This window comes from Dromaius novaehollandiae, chromosome 5, assembly GCF_036370855.1.
Source record: "Dromaius novaehollandiae isolate bDroNov1 chromosome 5, bDroNov1.hap1, whole genome shotgun sequence".
In the NCBI taxonomy this organism is placed as follows: domain Eukaryota; kingdom Metazoa; phylum Chordata; class Aves; order Casuariiformes; family Dromaiidae; genus Dromaius; species Dromaius novaehollandiae.
The window spans coordinates 25,635,666-25,651,329 of NC_088102.1; the positions used below are offsets into that span (position 1 = coordinate 25,635,666).

The window sequence follows — 15,664 nt, forward strand, 5'->3', positions numbered from 1 at the left end:
CATCTCACCAGTATATATAAACTTAGTGAGTACACAATACATGCACCCAGCTGTTTTTTTGGCATGCCTTTAGACTTCACTGGAACTGTTTAGCTTGATAGCGAATGCAATGACAGACGCTTAGTACTAGCATAAATTTTGTTTCTTAGAGACCTTTCAAAGCCAAGAACATCAGCCATAACTTTTTATTTCTCCCTTTCCCATTCAAGAATCTCTTGGCTTCACCATTGCCAAATTTTAAAATTAGGTTTAACTGTTTTGTTCTGTATTTTAAAACACCAAGATTTTTTTTGCCCTCTCCTCCATGTTGGCTCCATACTCAGCAGTTTCATGAAATCCATGCAAGTCCCCTGCACGCAATCTTGTTGAAAACCCATGGGCATGGGGTCAACATTAGAATGGTTAGAATGGTTGTGAGCCAAGCCTTTCACCCCATCTCCCAAAACAATTTGTTGCTAATGCTCCTGCTGCCATACGGCCAACAAACATGAGCTCTCAACGTTCTTTTGATTTTCTGGTTTGTGCTTTCCTGTGTGCTGGCTCTTAAACAAGGCACAGATAGGTCTTGTAATGCCTTCCACGTTATTCATAATTTATCTTCTGCATGGTGAACTTGAGGAACATGCAAGTGTGTCAGAAGGATAAATGACTTGACTCAGCTGTCCACCCCAGTTAGCAGTTCCTCAGTGCTTGAGTTCTGGCTGCATTAGGCAGGGGTCTAACGGGATATGGTGATGCAGATTCTTCCGCCAGCGCTTCCTGGCAGCCAGCTCTGGGCATGGGCTGCAGAACCTGAGCACGGCTGCAAACTACCTCTGTGTAGCAGTGGCCCCTAGTGGAAGCAGCTGTCTCCTTCTAGTGGTCTCAGGTTCTTGCCATAGAGCATAGTTCGTGTGTCCGAGTTTATGTTAAACCTGAGGCAGCCAGGAGAGCTGTGGAAAAATCCTCTGAGCAGTTTGCCTGAATACTAGAGTTTGAGCTATTAAACAGTAATATGCATTTGTAGTGCTGAATTAAGGGATGACTCTAATTGTTTTTTTTTCTTTTAAATTTCTCATCGTTTTGACAGATTCTCTTGGCATTTACCTGTGTGAACTGATGCTTTAGAATGTGAAACTGTGCAAATATAGTGTATTGACCTTTACATCTTAATATGTTTCTGTAATCTTAGATGACATTATATAATGGCATATAAATACTTTTTTCAAGATCTGTAATGAAAATCTACAGATGGCATCTGAAGTAAAGGATGTAAAATTCTTATTGCAAATATTGGCGGCAGTGCAGTAATCATGAATACAAATTTTACAGAAAGCAGGTGGGGTACATGTAGTGCCGTTTTGTCCTTAGAGCTTAAACAATAAAATACGAAATGTGCTCTAAATAGTGTGAAATCTGTACATAATATATACTAAAATTTTCACCCTCCAGGCCTGTTTATTATCTTTTATGTTATGGTCTCTCAGTAGAAAACACTGAAAAAAATAGTTTAAACCACCCTCTTGTTTCTGAGTTTTTGTAAATCACATATTTTGAGGCTCAAAAACTGAGAATAGATTGCTGTAGAAAATGACCTTTACATTACTGTATAAGTGAGGACATTCTTTGGCAAGATTGTCTGCATGAATCAGTTTTGAGCCCCTGAGATGCCCCCTTCTGCCTTGAGATGTGACTTCAAGTTGAGTCTTCTGACAGGTGATGTTACAAGCATCTTAAAATCAAGTCTGTTAGCTATTACCATTCCAAACACTTAAACATCTATTACAAGGTTTTAGCAATAACACTTCCTCTCTTTTTGTGCAACTTTTCCTTAAATGGTAAAAGAGTTGGCACTTAATCAATATTGAAATGGAATTTTGTTCAGTGTTCCAGATTTTTCTGTTCAGTTCAAAACCTCACTCTCTCCAGCTTTCAGTTTACTTTCTGTGGTCCTCAGATGGAAGCTACCTTGTTTCAAATATGACCTTTGCTTCCAGTCAGATATTCTTAACTCATGCTTGTCCTTTCTGCCACTTGGCAAATCTAAAAACGCTATCGTGGTTTTTATTGTACAAATGTTGTTAGAAGTTATGCTTGACTTGTGCTTTTGAGGAGAAGCATGACAGAGGGAATTTTCTGTATCCTCTATGAAAAACACGTATGTTCATGGCAGTAAAAACATTGTAGTGTCTTTATGCCTACTTAAAAAGGACTTGGGTCATGTGTTTTATAATGATGAGCTACTTACAAGTATAACATCCAGAAAACAATTTGACTTACTATGTTAATGTTACAAGAGATCCTCATAAGCCCTCAGGAGCATAAGCCCCCAATTTAGCTTCTGAAAGTTTAGTGGAGAATCTGTTAAATCAGCAGAAAAATATTGGATTCCTGGTTGAGATTTCAAAAATGCTTGTTTCCAAAACAGTGAATGCTAAATTCTGTCTTCCACCAAAATAGCCAACCAAAAGATGAAAATGTAGGAATAATAAACAGAATGGAAGTGTAAGCCTTTGCAAAAATGAGTGTTTTAATCTGGAAAAATTTACAAACTTTGAATATATTACAGCATCACTCTGACTTGAAGAAACAAACTTGTAGAGAAAGTTATTTGTAACCAAGTTTTCATCACCAGCTTGCTTTGACTTAGACACTTTGAAATGTCCAAAGCTACAGGCTTTTGAAGTAGAAATTATCACTTGTTTTCTTCTGTTTGGCACATTAATAACAAGGTATAGAGACAGAAGTCTCTACCCATGCTAATGAAATAGTGCTTTATCTTCACTGTCACTGATGCTGATGCTCTCAGAAAAAAAACATCTAGAAATGCAAGGCCTGATCCATGTTCTTTCTGTATAGGATGTGTTTAGCCACCTTATTTTCTGTTTGGAGGGCAAGACATAACAACATGTTCTCTGTGCTTTCATAACTGCTTGTGATTTTCATGGTTTCAGTGATGGCTGGAGATTCTACTACTTTTTTGAACTTTTAATTATGCACGTGCCTGGTAAGACCTTAATAGACTGTGTGGTTAAGGATTCACATAGAATTGGGTTGTAGTTTGGCCATGTCATTTGAGAGCGATGGTGGATGCTACAGAATATATCCTTTCCATTACTTTATTCCATGCGAGGATATGGAGGCTCTGCTGATACTAGCAACAGTCAATAAACACTACTGCTAAGGTTATAAAAACGCCTTTCAGTATTGTTCCCTGAGGAAGTAGGTTGAAATTTGCTGCTTTGGTATTTTACATGCATGCGCACACACACGTGCACACTCACCCACGTACTAGCTAGTATAATCCCCATAAGCATCCTTATTTCGCTGAGTACCTCCTTTTAGTTAGCTTAAATTTTTGCCAAGAAAGACCAGAAAAGGTGTTCATGTATGAATAATTAACTTCTGTGGTCTTGAGGAAAGTGTTGTACAAGGGAGGAAAAAAGGTTGATTAAATTCGCTAGATTATGGCTATCCGGAGAGCAGAGGGTAAGAAGCCTGCCCAGGTAAACAGTTTTACAGAATGGATAGCCCTTCTAGCAAAATACTCCTGCTGAGGTTGTGCTTGCCTGAGCAGATCTCGGGGGATTTTTGTTAGGGTTAATGTTTTCCACGGTAAGCCCCCTTCCTTGACTGAAATAACCTATACCAAGAGAAACAGTTCTGCGACACATTTTGGCTGGCACATCTGTCAGCAGGTGGTAGAATGCTTCTCATCTCCAACACCTCTGCACTGGCAGCAGTTTGTAAGGTGGGACTAGCTTGAAAAAACAAATGTGAAAAAAAACCCTACATTTCAGATTGAAAGTAAGCCTTGTGAAAAAAAGTAATGGAGTGTTTTTTCATCTCAGACATGCCTGTGGATTTGATATTTAGATTAACTTGCTCTAGTTGTTATCTTGCTGGAGATTTAGAAGATGTCTTTACTATATGGCAGACGATCTTTTTAACAAAACCTGCTTCCTGCTGGTTGCATGCTGGGTCTCATCAGAGGCAGTGTGCTCTTATCAGAGCACATCTTCACAAATTCTTACAGATTTCTTACAAATCCCTCCTAGTAAATGTTTAAATTGTTTTGTTAATCATATAACAACAACTGAAACTGATGACATAATTCCACTGTATTATAGCTTGAGCTGTTATTGAGAGACTGAGTACTTGGGGCAATAAACACATCACATGAGTGGAATAATTTTACATGTGCTAAATAGAAATCTGTTCATATCAAGAGTTTTCTTTTTATTGTAAATCTTCCATTTAATCATTAAAACTAAAGTTAGGAACCTTCAATTAGTACGTACAATAGAGTCATGAAATTGCTCAGTCTGGCCTTATTAATCATGTAGGCAACAAAAAATTGTTAAATTAAGACTGCAAGATTAAAAGTTCTAATGTGTAGAACAGCTGTAAGATTAGTTAATAGAACAGCATATAACAACTTCATGATAGATACCGAATGAGAAGTATTTTCCATTGAACTGGTATTTGGTTGCCAATAAGTGTCGTATTGGAGCTTGAGTGTATAGTTCTGATTTCACTGTTCGGGGACCACTTTTAAAGATGTATTCTACAATGTTGCTTTGAAGTCTTTAGATGAATTAATCCAAGATTAAAACATCTAGCCTCCTTTGTGTTGCACCAAATGTCTTTGTTTTAGATCCAGGTGACAGTGATCCCTAGTGTGATGTGCGGATAAAATCCTACCTGTGTTTCTTTGTCTAGCTGACTTTGGTTTGCCCCTCTGGAGTTCAGTGTCAGTCAACAGTCTGCATACAGTGCAACATGCCTTTCATTTCTCAAGAAGCCTTGCTGATGACCTGTTGCACTGTTTAGAAGTACACATTTGTGATTGCTCTCCAATTACTGCACTGAGATCACAAGAGGGAGAAAAACAAATGTGTCCTAGTTGAACTAACTTTTCATCTGAGTCCAGTACTATCTATGACGGCTTATTCATTAGTCTTAATAGATGACAGGAACATTCCAAATAGTAGATCTTTTGCAGCAGTCTTTTCCACAAATTCTAAGGCTGCTTTGCCTTATTTATAGAAATGTTTTTTAGTGTGGAATAGTGAAGTTACTAAGATCTCAGCTTTAAGAAGTATCTGGGCTTTTTTTCTGTTTTTCAAAGAATGTGTCCATTCTGGCCATGTAATTTTTTTAAATTCCTGTGCAATTTCTATTAAACTGCCTTTTGCCAAATAAGGACTCTCTTAGAGTCCTTGTAGCATTTGTACCGTTAATTTAAGCATGAGCTTCTATGATGTAAAGAGTAATGTCTGGCTAAATAAATGTGGGCTTCTCATTTTGTGCCTCACTGATTAAACCATCCATTGCAAGATGATTTTAGATTTGGTGTGATGGAATGTGCAGGCCTCTTTTGTCCTGCAGGTAAGTAAGGTAAGTAGCAAATTAATTTTTGCCTGAAGTAGATACTTAAATGTCTTGTAGATAATGTTTTTCCTACAACATATGCCTGTTTTAGCAATATGGCCTCTAAAATAGAGGCCATCACAAGTGATGAAGTGTCATTCTCTTAGCGTGTGGGAATCTATCCTGGCAGAGATACTAACTTATTTTCTACCAGGGTTGTGGTGGATATGTATCTCATGTGTCTTTAGATTTATAATCAAATACTTTCTCTGGGGTGTTGAGTGTTTTTTTCATTTGTTTGTTTTGTTGTTTTTTTCCCCCAGGGAAATGCTGGTCTTACCTTTTCAAAGATTACTGCCCGGCTTGATACGTGTTTGAAAGGCTTCATATGCCACTTTTTACCTATCTTAAAGTATCAGAAAAGAGTTCCCTTTACGCAAATCTAGCAACATCATCTATTTGAGGCTTGTCTAGAAGTGGGGAAAAGTTTGCTTTTCATGTGGAAAAGTATGTGCTAAGTACTGAAAGAATGATAAAAATATTACAGTCATTCATCTGGCTCAGCTTAGGGCACTGAATGTTTCTGCAGCAGAAGCTTTAAAGCCTGACTTAACCCCACTCAACAGCATGGACAAGTTGCTTAGGGCTTATAAATGCAAAAGTGTTTATCTGGCATCCTTGGCCTTGTAGGATGGATAACCCCCGTGATGTTACAGGTAGTGCCTTAGAGTGGGTTTGAGAGGGTCTCTTAGTGACTTGCTTAGCAAAGCCACTGCTGTCATGGGAGTTGGCACTTAACAGTTTTTGGGGTAGGAGGACTGCTACTTTGTACCCAAGTATTCTGCACTTAAGGTGTATGGTACTATATTTGTTGGTATGGAAAAGGGCAATGTCAGTTTAAAGAGACTGCCTTCTCATCTAGGACTAGAGTATGGTTATGCTGAGCAAAACCACATTCCTTTCCTCTGTCAGCTGTGAACTTCCAGCCCATCTTAGCTTTCCAAGCAGAGGCATTTATTGTATTTCTTTACTCAGTTCTTGTTTCATTCTCTGCTGAATCCACACAAGTACAGCTCTGAACTGAGAGCTGTAAAGGGAGTGTGTTTCTCCCTTTCAGATGGCATGTGACCTTTACTTCTGATATAATGGCAGCATATTCTTTAGGAGATAGGTGTGGGCTTTAGTTTAAGTGATATCCAGATTGCTACAAGCAAGGAAGTGTTTTCCTAAATTGCAAAAGCAATCTTCTTATGACTACAATAAACTTGTAAAAGAGCACAAAAGCAAAGGAGAAGTTATTAATTCTCTAATTCCCGTGCAAGTCTGTCAGTAGCCAGTTCACGCTTTTACAGGACCCATAAGGACTTCAGATCAGATGTTCTGATAAGGGGCTTCTAGTTTTCTAGCCTTTTGAAGAATTCAGTTCCAGTAATCCTCCATTTCTTCCCTCTTTCCTTCCCTCTCTGAAGGTCATCACATTCCAGTTTCATGGATTAAAGGATGTTACCAGAACTGTTGCACAACTCCTGTGTGAGAACAATTGACAGGGTGGTGTCTGAGCAGGCCATTTCTGAGTGGTCTTAAAATGAAGCAACATGGTGCCAAGACTGCCAGCTGCTGGAGAGCTGCTGCAGTCCTCGTGGTCTGTCTGGCCTACAGTTGAGCAGGCATGGACAGAGCTCTAAGCTTTGGAACGTGACTGGGCTGACAGGGGGACTTGGGGTCCTGTCTGAATGCTCAAACACTTCTCAGGTACCAAGGGAAATTAGCAGCACTGGCACCTAGTCACTGATGTCTCAAAGTGCTGCTTGTTTCATCTTTCTGGTCACAAAACCGATGATTAAAATTGTAGTAGCAGTTAACAGCCTGCTACACTAGTGCGTACCAGTGGAGCTGAACCAGTAAATGTTGATAGATCTGAAGACTGGGTGTGTGCTTTTTGCATAATCTTGTAAACCCTATTCAGATAGCATGTGGCATCACTCTTCAAGTGTAGGATTTTATATTGGAGTAGGAGACTAAATATGTTGAAGTGCAGAGGAGAGGAGTCGTACAGAAATGAAAGTAGAGGACAAGTAACTCCTGCCTAATTCTGGTTTGATTCCTAAATGCGTAGCTTCACCACGACTACAGTTCTCTTCAGAAGGTGGAAATGACATGTGGGTAGTGAGAAGACATCATGGAATATCTTTTAAAGTTCCTGGTAATTCTGTTGTAGTCATGGTGACAAATTTTTAGAGAAGTAATACTTCCATTAAACTGATGGATGGTTCTGAGGCAGAATTAAAGCAGACCAGTTTCTGAGCCCGCAAACCTGAAGAATGCAAGTCTCTTCCAAATCTATCTGTTGCTGTAATAGGTGATTATGTCCCTGCAGAGAACTGAGAGGCTTGCACGTGGAACTTGTTCACGTTTCAAAGCACTCTTCCATCTATAAGGACATATTTAGAATCATAAACTCTTTTTATAGGAAGGAGTTTAGGGAAGGTTATAAAGAAGTTGCCAACTACAAGTTAAGGCTGCTGTTTAGTCTTTAGCCTGAGAGGCTTCCAGCAATTTGGAAAGGGTGTGAGCATATAGATGAAAAAACTATTAAGGTACTGAAGTTCCCTCTGCTGCTTGATGCACTGTTAAACTCCATGTTGTGGTATGGGAGAAGCTGCACTCGCGGTCATGGGAGAGAGGCTGGTCACAGCAGTTGTACCCAACTGCATATGCTACCTTACTGCTTTCACGGTAGTGAAATTTCATGCTCATATTCAGGGGTTTATAAATCACTGACTCAAAATGTTGTCAAAAATGTGCATTTCTGCATAGGGATAAGTGAATGCAGCTTTCTCAGAAGTTGTCATAGTAGCATTTTATTTCTGCCTATAGTTTGCGCTTTCAAGCCGTCCTTGGACATTTGTGTTTTTATTGACTGCCTCAGTGTTAGAAATGCAAGTAATGGCTTTGGCCCACTCTCTCCAGTGTCTTGGAGTAGGCCTGCTTTTTTTCCTTTAGCCTTATTTTGCAGTTTGGGGCATTTAAAATAACTAAATAGCTGGTTTGAAAGCAGAGAAGAAAGCTGGGTCTCAGCTAGGGATTTAATGTGAGACAATTACAAAGTAAGTTTCATAAGCATGTCTTCCCCCCCCCCCCCCCCGAAATGTTACTGTGTTTGGGGGGAACAGGAATTAAGATTCTGCAGAAACTCTGGAGAGGAGGTGGAAATTAAGAAATAATGATGTTAATGGAGGAGAAAAAAAGATGCCTTAAGTGGCAGTGAGGGCAATTAAGAATTTTTTCCCACTCCTGCCCACTAATGACAGACTAAGTTTTGCAAGCTTAACGGGTTTTATACTTTTTTTTCTTATGCCTTCTGTTTGATTGCATGGTTGTGGGTGGAATGTCTGATACTCTTGGCTAGGAAAACTATATAGGTTCTTAAAGAAAATGTCATTTGTTCTGGCCTAGAGTATAGTTACGTGGGTGTTTCTTTGAGGCCTGGTGTTCCCTTTGGTTAATCATCTTATGTCATCTACAGCTTTAAAAGAAGGTGATTAACATCTAGCAGCTAACTTTCCTATGTGGCATAGATCAGCACTGCTTTATATTTAATGCTTTAGCGTGTGAACTCATCTGGTGAAGACAATGTTTCGATTATCAGTTATCCAAAAATATACTTCGTGGACCAGAGACATGAACTTAATTTAGGATAAACTACACTAAATATTACCTGTCATAGTTTCATCAGTGGCATAGTGCTTATTCTCCTAAACTCATTAAAGTATCGGCTTATCAGATATGCGTAAGTATTACCTGCTTAAGAATGATGATGTAAAACTTTTTCTGGGCAGTATAGAAATGTAGTATACTGTGCTAAGTTAGAATTAAACTAAGCTGTAAATAGGTATTCCTATGTGCATCTGAATAGCAGGTATATTTAACTTATACTCGCTGTCTAATGTCCTGTGTACTAGTTTTGCCATGCATACAAAAATTCAATACAGAATTGGCTGAACACATAGTAAATTGGCTGCTGCTGCTTGTGTGAAGCAAGCTGGATTATCGAAAGTAATCTGTTTAATTTAAAACAGCTCAGTTTAACTGAAAAAGCTTAGGGAACAGCCACGTGATCAGTTCGGCAAGCAGATCTAAGGAGGAAAGTAGTAACTCCCAGTACAGACAAGCTAGAAGATATGTGCTGGGCAGCCTCAGCTGATTCAATAGGTTTTTGTTAATTGTGCAAAAGGTAAGCAAACTCTTCTTCCAGATGCAGTTACCAATGAATTCTGAGCTATTGAGAGCAATCTTATTTAAAGGCAGGCAACTAGATTGTTTTGCAAGTTAGATCTTGATACAAATCTAACTGATAATAAAACTAGGGAATGGTTGCACTTGAAGATTATGCTTGTCTTAGTCCATTCAGTTACAGCCTAATCAGAAAATGAGTAACTAACCTTAATTATGCTGATGGAGAAGAAACTGCAAATTCCAGTCACACTTCATTTTGCAGTTAACACTCCCATAAGCATAAACGGTGCACTCATTCTGTACTCTAGCTGGAGGTCTTGTGTTGCAGTTATGCTTGATGTATAACTACTGTGTTCATGGTCTTACCTTTGTTTTCTTTCTAGGGAAAGAGTGTGTGCAGCAGCTGGCAGAGAACACAAGGTATTTCAGGAGGCGACTTAAAGAGATGGGCTTTATCATCTATGGAAATGAAGATTCCCCTGTTGTGCCTCTTATGCTGTACATGCCAGCAAAAATTGGGTAGGTTTAACAGGAAAATTTCTCATCCATTTATTTCAAAACTAGGATGCTACAACAATACTTGCCCGAATGTAAGAAAAGACTGGCTTGCTCTTTACTTTTATGGATGTTACTGAGTCTTATAAAACATGGAAACTTTATATAAGTGGTCAAGAGTGAATCAGGCTTGTAGCTTAAGGCACTGGCAAAGTACTTCAGAGAAGTAATTTTACCACTACATTCCATGTTTTAAAAGCTTTTTCATTTCATTCATATGTTAAGTGCATATATGCTCTAAAGATAAGCTGAAATTCAAGGGAAATTAGTCTTTCACATAATAATGTTACTGGAGGAATTTTTCAAGCAACTCTTGGATCAGAAGCAGCCAACACTTTCACCAATGAACTCTGAAAATTAAAAAAAGGTGGGGGAGTGATAGGATTGATGAATCCCAAGTTTGTTAAATGGTCTGGGTTTAATAGCTGAGGTATTGTTATTACAAATGCTAGTAGCACTGTATCACACAGCTTAATAAATGCTTGTGGACTTGTACACTGCTGTGTGAGTAATTAAGGCTAAAATTCTGCAAGTAAGATAAGTGTATACATCTAAAATTTTTTTTTTTGTGACATTAAACAAAAGCCTGATTTCAAGGACAGCTTGGCTTTGGTAGCTGTTTTTCACAGTGTTCATGTATAATGCAGTGCTCAACTAACACATTCAAACTTGGAAAGCATATGTAGGCACCCATAATACCATCAAGAAGTAGCTTTGTTTTCAGCAGTTCAGAGCGTCTTTAGTCCTCTTCTAACTCAGCTTGGCTTCCTGTGACTCCACAGTGTAGCTTAATTAAATTGGTGAAAACAAACTTTGAAACTGCAGAAGTGTCTGCTTTGGGGGTGGGCAGCAGGGGGGAATTCCTTGTAGAGTCAAACTTCTGAGCCTAAGTCCCTGTTTCCTATCAGAAAGATTTTCAAGCTTAGGTTACAAATCCATTTAGAAACAGCCTGCTAAAAGACCAGCCCCTGCCACATATAATCTTTCAGCTTTGTTAGAACTTAATACAGTGAAATCTTTCTAGGAAGACCACCTCAGGATTGAACAAAAAAAGGCTTTTGTGAACAGGCGTTTTGCCTCTAAAAGGAAGCATTGGCAGCTCTGAGTTGCAGTCTTACAGGCTTGTTTCATTAAAGGCCTATATGAGTTAACGTACCAAGACCTTCATGCATGTCTGACATTGTTCTTTGCTCTCTCTGGCAGTGCGTTTGGGCGTGAGATGCTGAAGCGGAACATTGGTGTTGTGGTTGTTGGTTTCCCTGCAACCCCAATCATCGAGTCTAGAGCCAGATTCTGTTTGTCTGCAGCTCATACCAAAGAGATACTTGATACAGTAAGTATCTCATCTTGTCTCCCTCTTGCTCATGTCTTCTATAAACAGAAGTAACAGTTGTCTATTTTTTGTAGACCGTGTTTGGTGCACAAACTAACTGAACTGAATGTTCAAAGCCTTGTGTAGCAAAGCTGGCAATGACTCCAGATCTCTCTCCTTACCCTGAGATGGAGGATGGCTGCCTTCCATAAATCTCAGGGACTTTCTCTTCCCATTTTAAATGACCAAAGAGGCAGTCTCATTCCTTTGAGACAATTAAAAGGCTCTATGTTCCACATTTGGGCTTCTAGAACTGAATCTTTGAGAAGGAAAATAATTTTGCTCCATCTGACCCTTGATGCGGAAGTTTTATATGTTCTTCTCAAGAGCCAGTGCAGACTTTAGCATGTGACCTACCTGTGAGAAATTTTATTTAATAGCAAAGATTGCTATTCCAGTTCTCACTTTTGGCTTCAGAGCATAGTTTCCTTAAACTACTTTGTCCTGTGATCACCTCCTAAATGAAATTCTGCCATCTGCAATGATTTCCTGACTCCTGCCTGCAGTTAGCCTGTTCCAGTGAGAATGACAGTCCCCTCAAAGGAGGCCTGCCTTACAGTTACGAGATGCTGCCTTAAAAATTAAAGATGGAATTCTACTCTTTGACAAATGCAGTTGGCAGGGGATGACATGATTGTCTGATTGCCCTTACTATATTTTAGTGTGGTAACTACATTTATTTTCATGTCGTCTTTGATTAGACATATATGTGGTCTGTCCTAGGCCATGTCAAAGTTCTCCATTGTGCTTTTTCATACTTTGCTATTCTGTGACTCAGAGTCTATGCTAGATTGAGTCACAACGCTGGACTTCAGGAGAGCACATTTTGGCCTGTTCAGAGATCTGCCTGGAAGAATCCCAGGGAATATGATCCTGGAAAGAAGAGGGATTCAGGAAAGCTGGTTGATTTTCAAGGATTTACCTCTGCCAAGCTCAAGAATGGTCCATCCTAATATGCAAGAAATTAAGCAAAGGTGGCGCGTGGATGCCTTCATGGATGAACAAGGAGCTCCTGACGCAACTCAGACATAAAAAGAAGGCACATAAGAGGTAGAAGCAAGAACAGGTGACCCAGAAGGAATAAAGAAACACTGTCTGAGCATGCCAGTAGGGGGTTAGGAGAGCCAAAGCCCACCTGGAGTTCAGTCTGGTGAGAGAAATAAAAGGCAACAAGAACTTTTACAAGGATTTTAGCTACAAAAGGAAGACTAGGGAAATTGTGGGCCTGCTTCTGAATGGGACCTGGTGACAAAGGACATCGAAAAGTCCTAGGTATTCAGTGCCTTTGTTGCCTCAGTCTTTACTGATAAGACTTGCCTTGAGGAATCCCAGGCCGCTGAGATCAGTAGTAAAATCTGGAGCAGTGCTGATCAGGAGAGATTCCTGAGGACTCAAAGAAGGAAATGTCACTCCTGTTTTCAAGAAGAAGAATGAGGATCTAGAGAACAACTGGCTGAGCAGCCTCACCTTGATCCCTGGGCAGGTGATGGAACAAATAATGCTGGAAACTATTTCCAAACTTATTATGTACAAGAAGGTGATTAGGAGAAGTTAGCATGGATTTACAAAGGGGAAATCATGCTTGACCAAACTAGTAGCTTTCTACAATGAGATGACTGACTCAGTGGATGGGGCGAGAGCAGTGGATGCTGTTTATCTTGACTTTGGTAGGGCTTTTAACAATGCCTCTTGTAACATCCTCATGGACAAACTGAAGAAGTGTGGACTAGAAAAGTGGACAGTGAGATGGACTTAACTGGATGAACTGTTGGGCTCAAAGGGTTCTAATCAGTGGCATGAAGTCCAGCTGGATGTCAGCTGCTAGTGCTGTCCCTCAGGGGTTGATGCTGGGGCCAGTCCTGTTTAACATCTTCATTAATGACCTAGGCAATGAGACATTGACTGACCTGCACCCTCAGCAAGTTTGCCAACAATACAAAACTGGGAAGAGTGGCTGACACACCAAATCATTGTGCTGCCATTCAGAGGGACCTCAGCAGGCTGGAGAAATGAGCAGGTAGGAATCTCATGAAGTTCAACAAAAGAAAATACCAAGTCCTGCACCTGGGGAGGAGTAAGTCTGTGCACCAGTGCAGGCTTGGGACTGACTGGCTAGAGAGCAGCTTTGCAGAGAAGGAGCTGGGGGTCCTGGTGGACAGCAAATTGGACATGAGCCAGCAATGTGCCCTTGCAGCAAAGAAGGCCAACAGTATCCTGGACTGCAGTAGGAAGAGCGTTGCCAGCAGGTCAAGGGAAGTGATCCTTCACCTCTCCTCAGCACTAGTGAGGCCACCTCTGGATTGCTGTGTCCAGTGCTGTGCCCCCCGGTATAAGACAGATGGATTTACTGGAGTGAGTACAGCAAAGGGCCACAAAAATGATTAAGGGACTGGAGCATCTGTCATATGAGGAGAGGCTGAGAGAGCTGGGACAGTTTAGCCTAGAGAAAGAGAAGGCTCTGGGGGGATCTTACCAGTGTAGATGACCTCCAGAGGTCCAACCTCAACCACTTTGTCATTCTGAGTTACCATTTCATGTTCTTCCTAGGAAGTACCTCAGTGACCAACAGAATCAGTCGGCAACTTTTTTCCCGCACGTTGTACTGCAGACAGTAGCTCAGCACAGAACTAGGGAGCGCTGCTGCTGGAGTTACCTGAATTGGCCAGGAAACTGCTTAGAGTACCCTCTCACATTTTCTTTGAAGAAGAAAGGCAACTGGGGTAGAGAGAAGAAAGAAGGATGGCAAAGATGTTCCAGATCACTTCTCTACAGTGTTAGTGAAAACAAGAATATTTAAACACAGGAATGGTTCACTCAGCTGCCTGGATGGCTGCTGTAATGGGAATGTAACACTGTCAGATGGAGTACAGTTAGATTTGTTGTTTCAAAAGTGTCCAGTATGATTAGGTGGTAACATTTCAATACAGGAACAGCAGGTATGAGTTTGCATGTAGGCAGACATTTACCAATGTCTTATCAAAAAAAAAAGATTCAACCTTCTTGCACTTCACTGCCACTGAACTTTTAAATCAACAGCTGAAAATGGGCCTTTTTGATCTCAGTCTTGTTAGGAAAAGCAGTAAGTGGGTAGAATGTGCAGTTTGGTAATGTATGTTTAGTGTAGTTCTGTTTCAGTTAAATACCCAGTCATGTATCTGCAGTGCTGTACTTGCTGCTTCTGTGTCATTTCTGCCTTGTAAGACCCGAGAGATTCTGCCTCGGCACTCCAGCAACAGACTGTTTCAGGAGTTCCTTCCCAGCTACTTGTCCTGTTACTCTTCCCTTAATTATCTCAGTTCAACTGCTTCTGTTCTAAATAAAAATTCAGAAACTATGGAGGGGACTCTCTCCTTCCCCCTCCCACCCTGACCCCAGTATAAAATGAATAGTATCATAGATTTCTCTTAGAGCATGGTAATAGAAATGAGTGCATTGACAGAGATGAGAGAGCAGTAACTTCTAGGTGGACATGGGGAAATGAATAGGAAAGAGGGGAAAAAAAGGTAAATTGAAATCTTTTACCTCATATTGCTGCAAATGGAGCGAGTTATGTAGAGCCACAACTTAAACTGTGCAAACCTGATGTTCTCTGACATTACATGAGCAACCACAGAGTCTTGCTGTCAGCTGGATTCTTTCTTCTCTCTTAGCTAGGGTCTTTACTATAACAGACTGGTTTCAGAGTGTTTATAAAGTACTGTGTTTGTTCCCTTCCAAAACCAATCTGTAACTTTTATTGCTCTGCTTTAAAAAGCTCTTTTCCTGTCAAGCTATTTACAACTCTTTCAGCCTCCCAGAAAATGTTTCAAGTTTTCTGCACTTGCTGTATCTCTAAAGACTCATTTCTGTAGCACCTCTGTAGGTGCTGAATGTTCTAAATCAAGAGAAATGCTCATTTAATATATTAGGGCATGTCTACCCAAGGAAAATTAATCCAGGACAAAATGACTTATGAATTTTAAAATGATTGAACATCCTGATTTAACTCTGCACATAGAGGCTTTATTCCAAATTAGCATAATCCACTATGAAGTTCAAAACAACTGCATATTCTGGGCCCAGAGCATTGGCAAGTGGAGTTAATAAGGAGCAGGTCCTTGTTGTGTAGACAACTTCTTCTGTTTTCTTCTGATGCAGTGAAGGGAGATT

General features: G+C 40.1%; 1 protein-coding gene across 3 annotated transcripts in view; it reads left to right on the top strand.

Moving 5' to 3' along the window:
• Positions 1-15,664, top strand: part of SPTLC2 (serine palmitoyltransferase long chain base subunit 2) — a 78,687-nt gene that overhangs the window by 55,465 nt on the left and 7,558 nt on the right. For all 3 annotated transcript variants that reach the window (XM_064512252.1, XM_026120329.2, XM_026120330.2), the window contains 2 exons: positions 9,972-10,107; positions 11,347-11,476. In XM_064512252.1, coding sequence (XP_064368322.1) covers positions 9,972-10,107; positions 11,347-11,476 — 266 coding nt within the window. The remainder of the gene's footprint in view (positions 1-9,971; positions 10,108-11,346; positions 11,477-15,664) is intronic.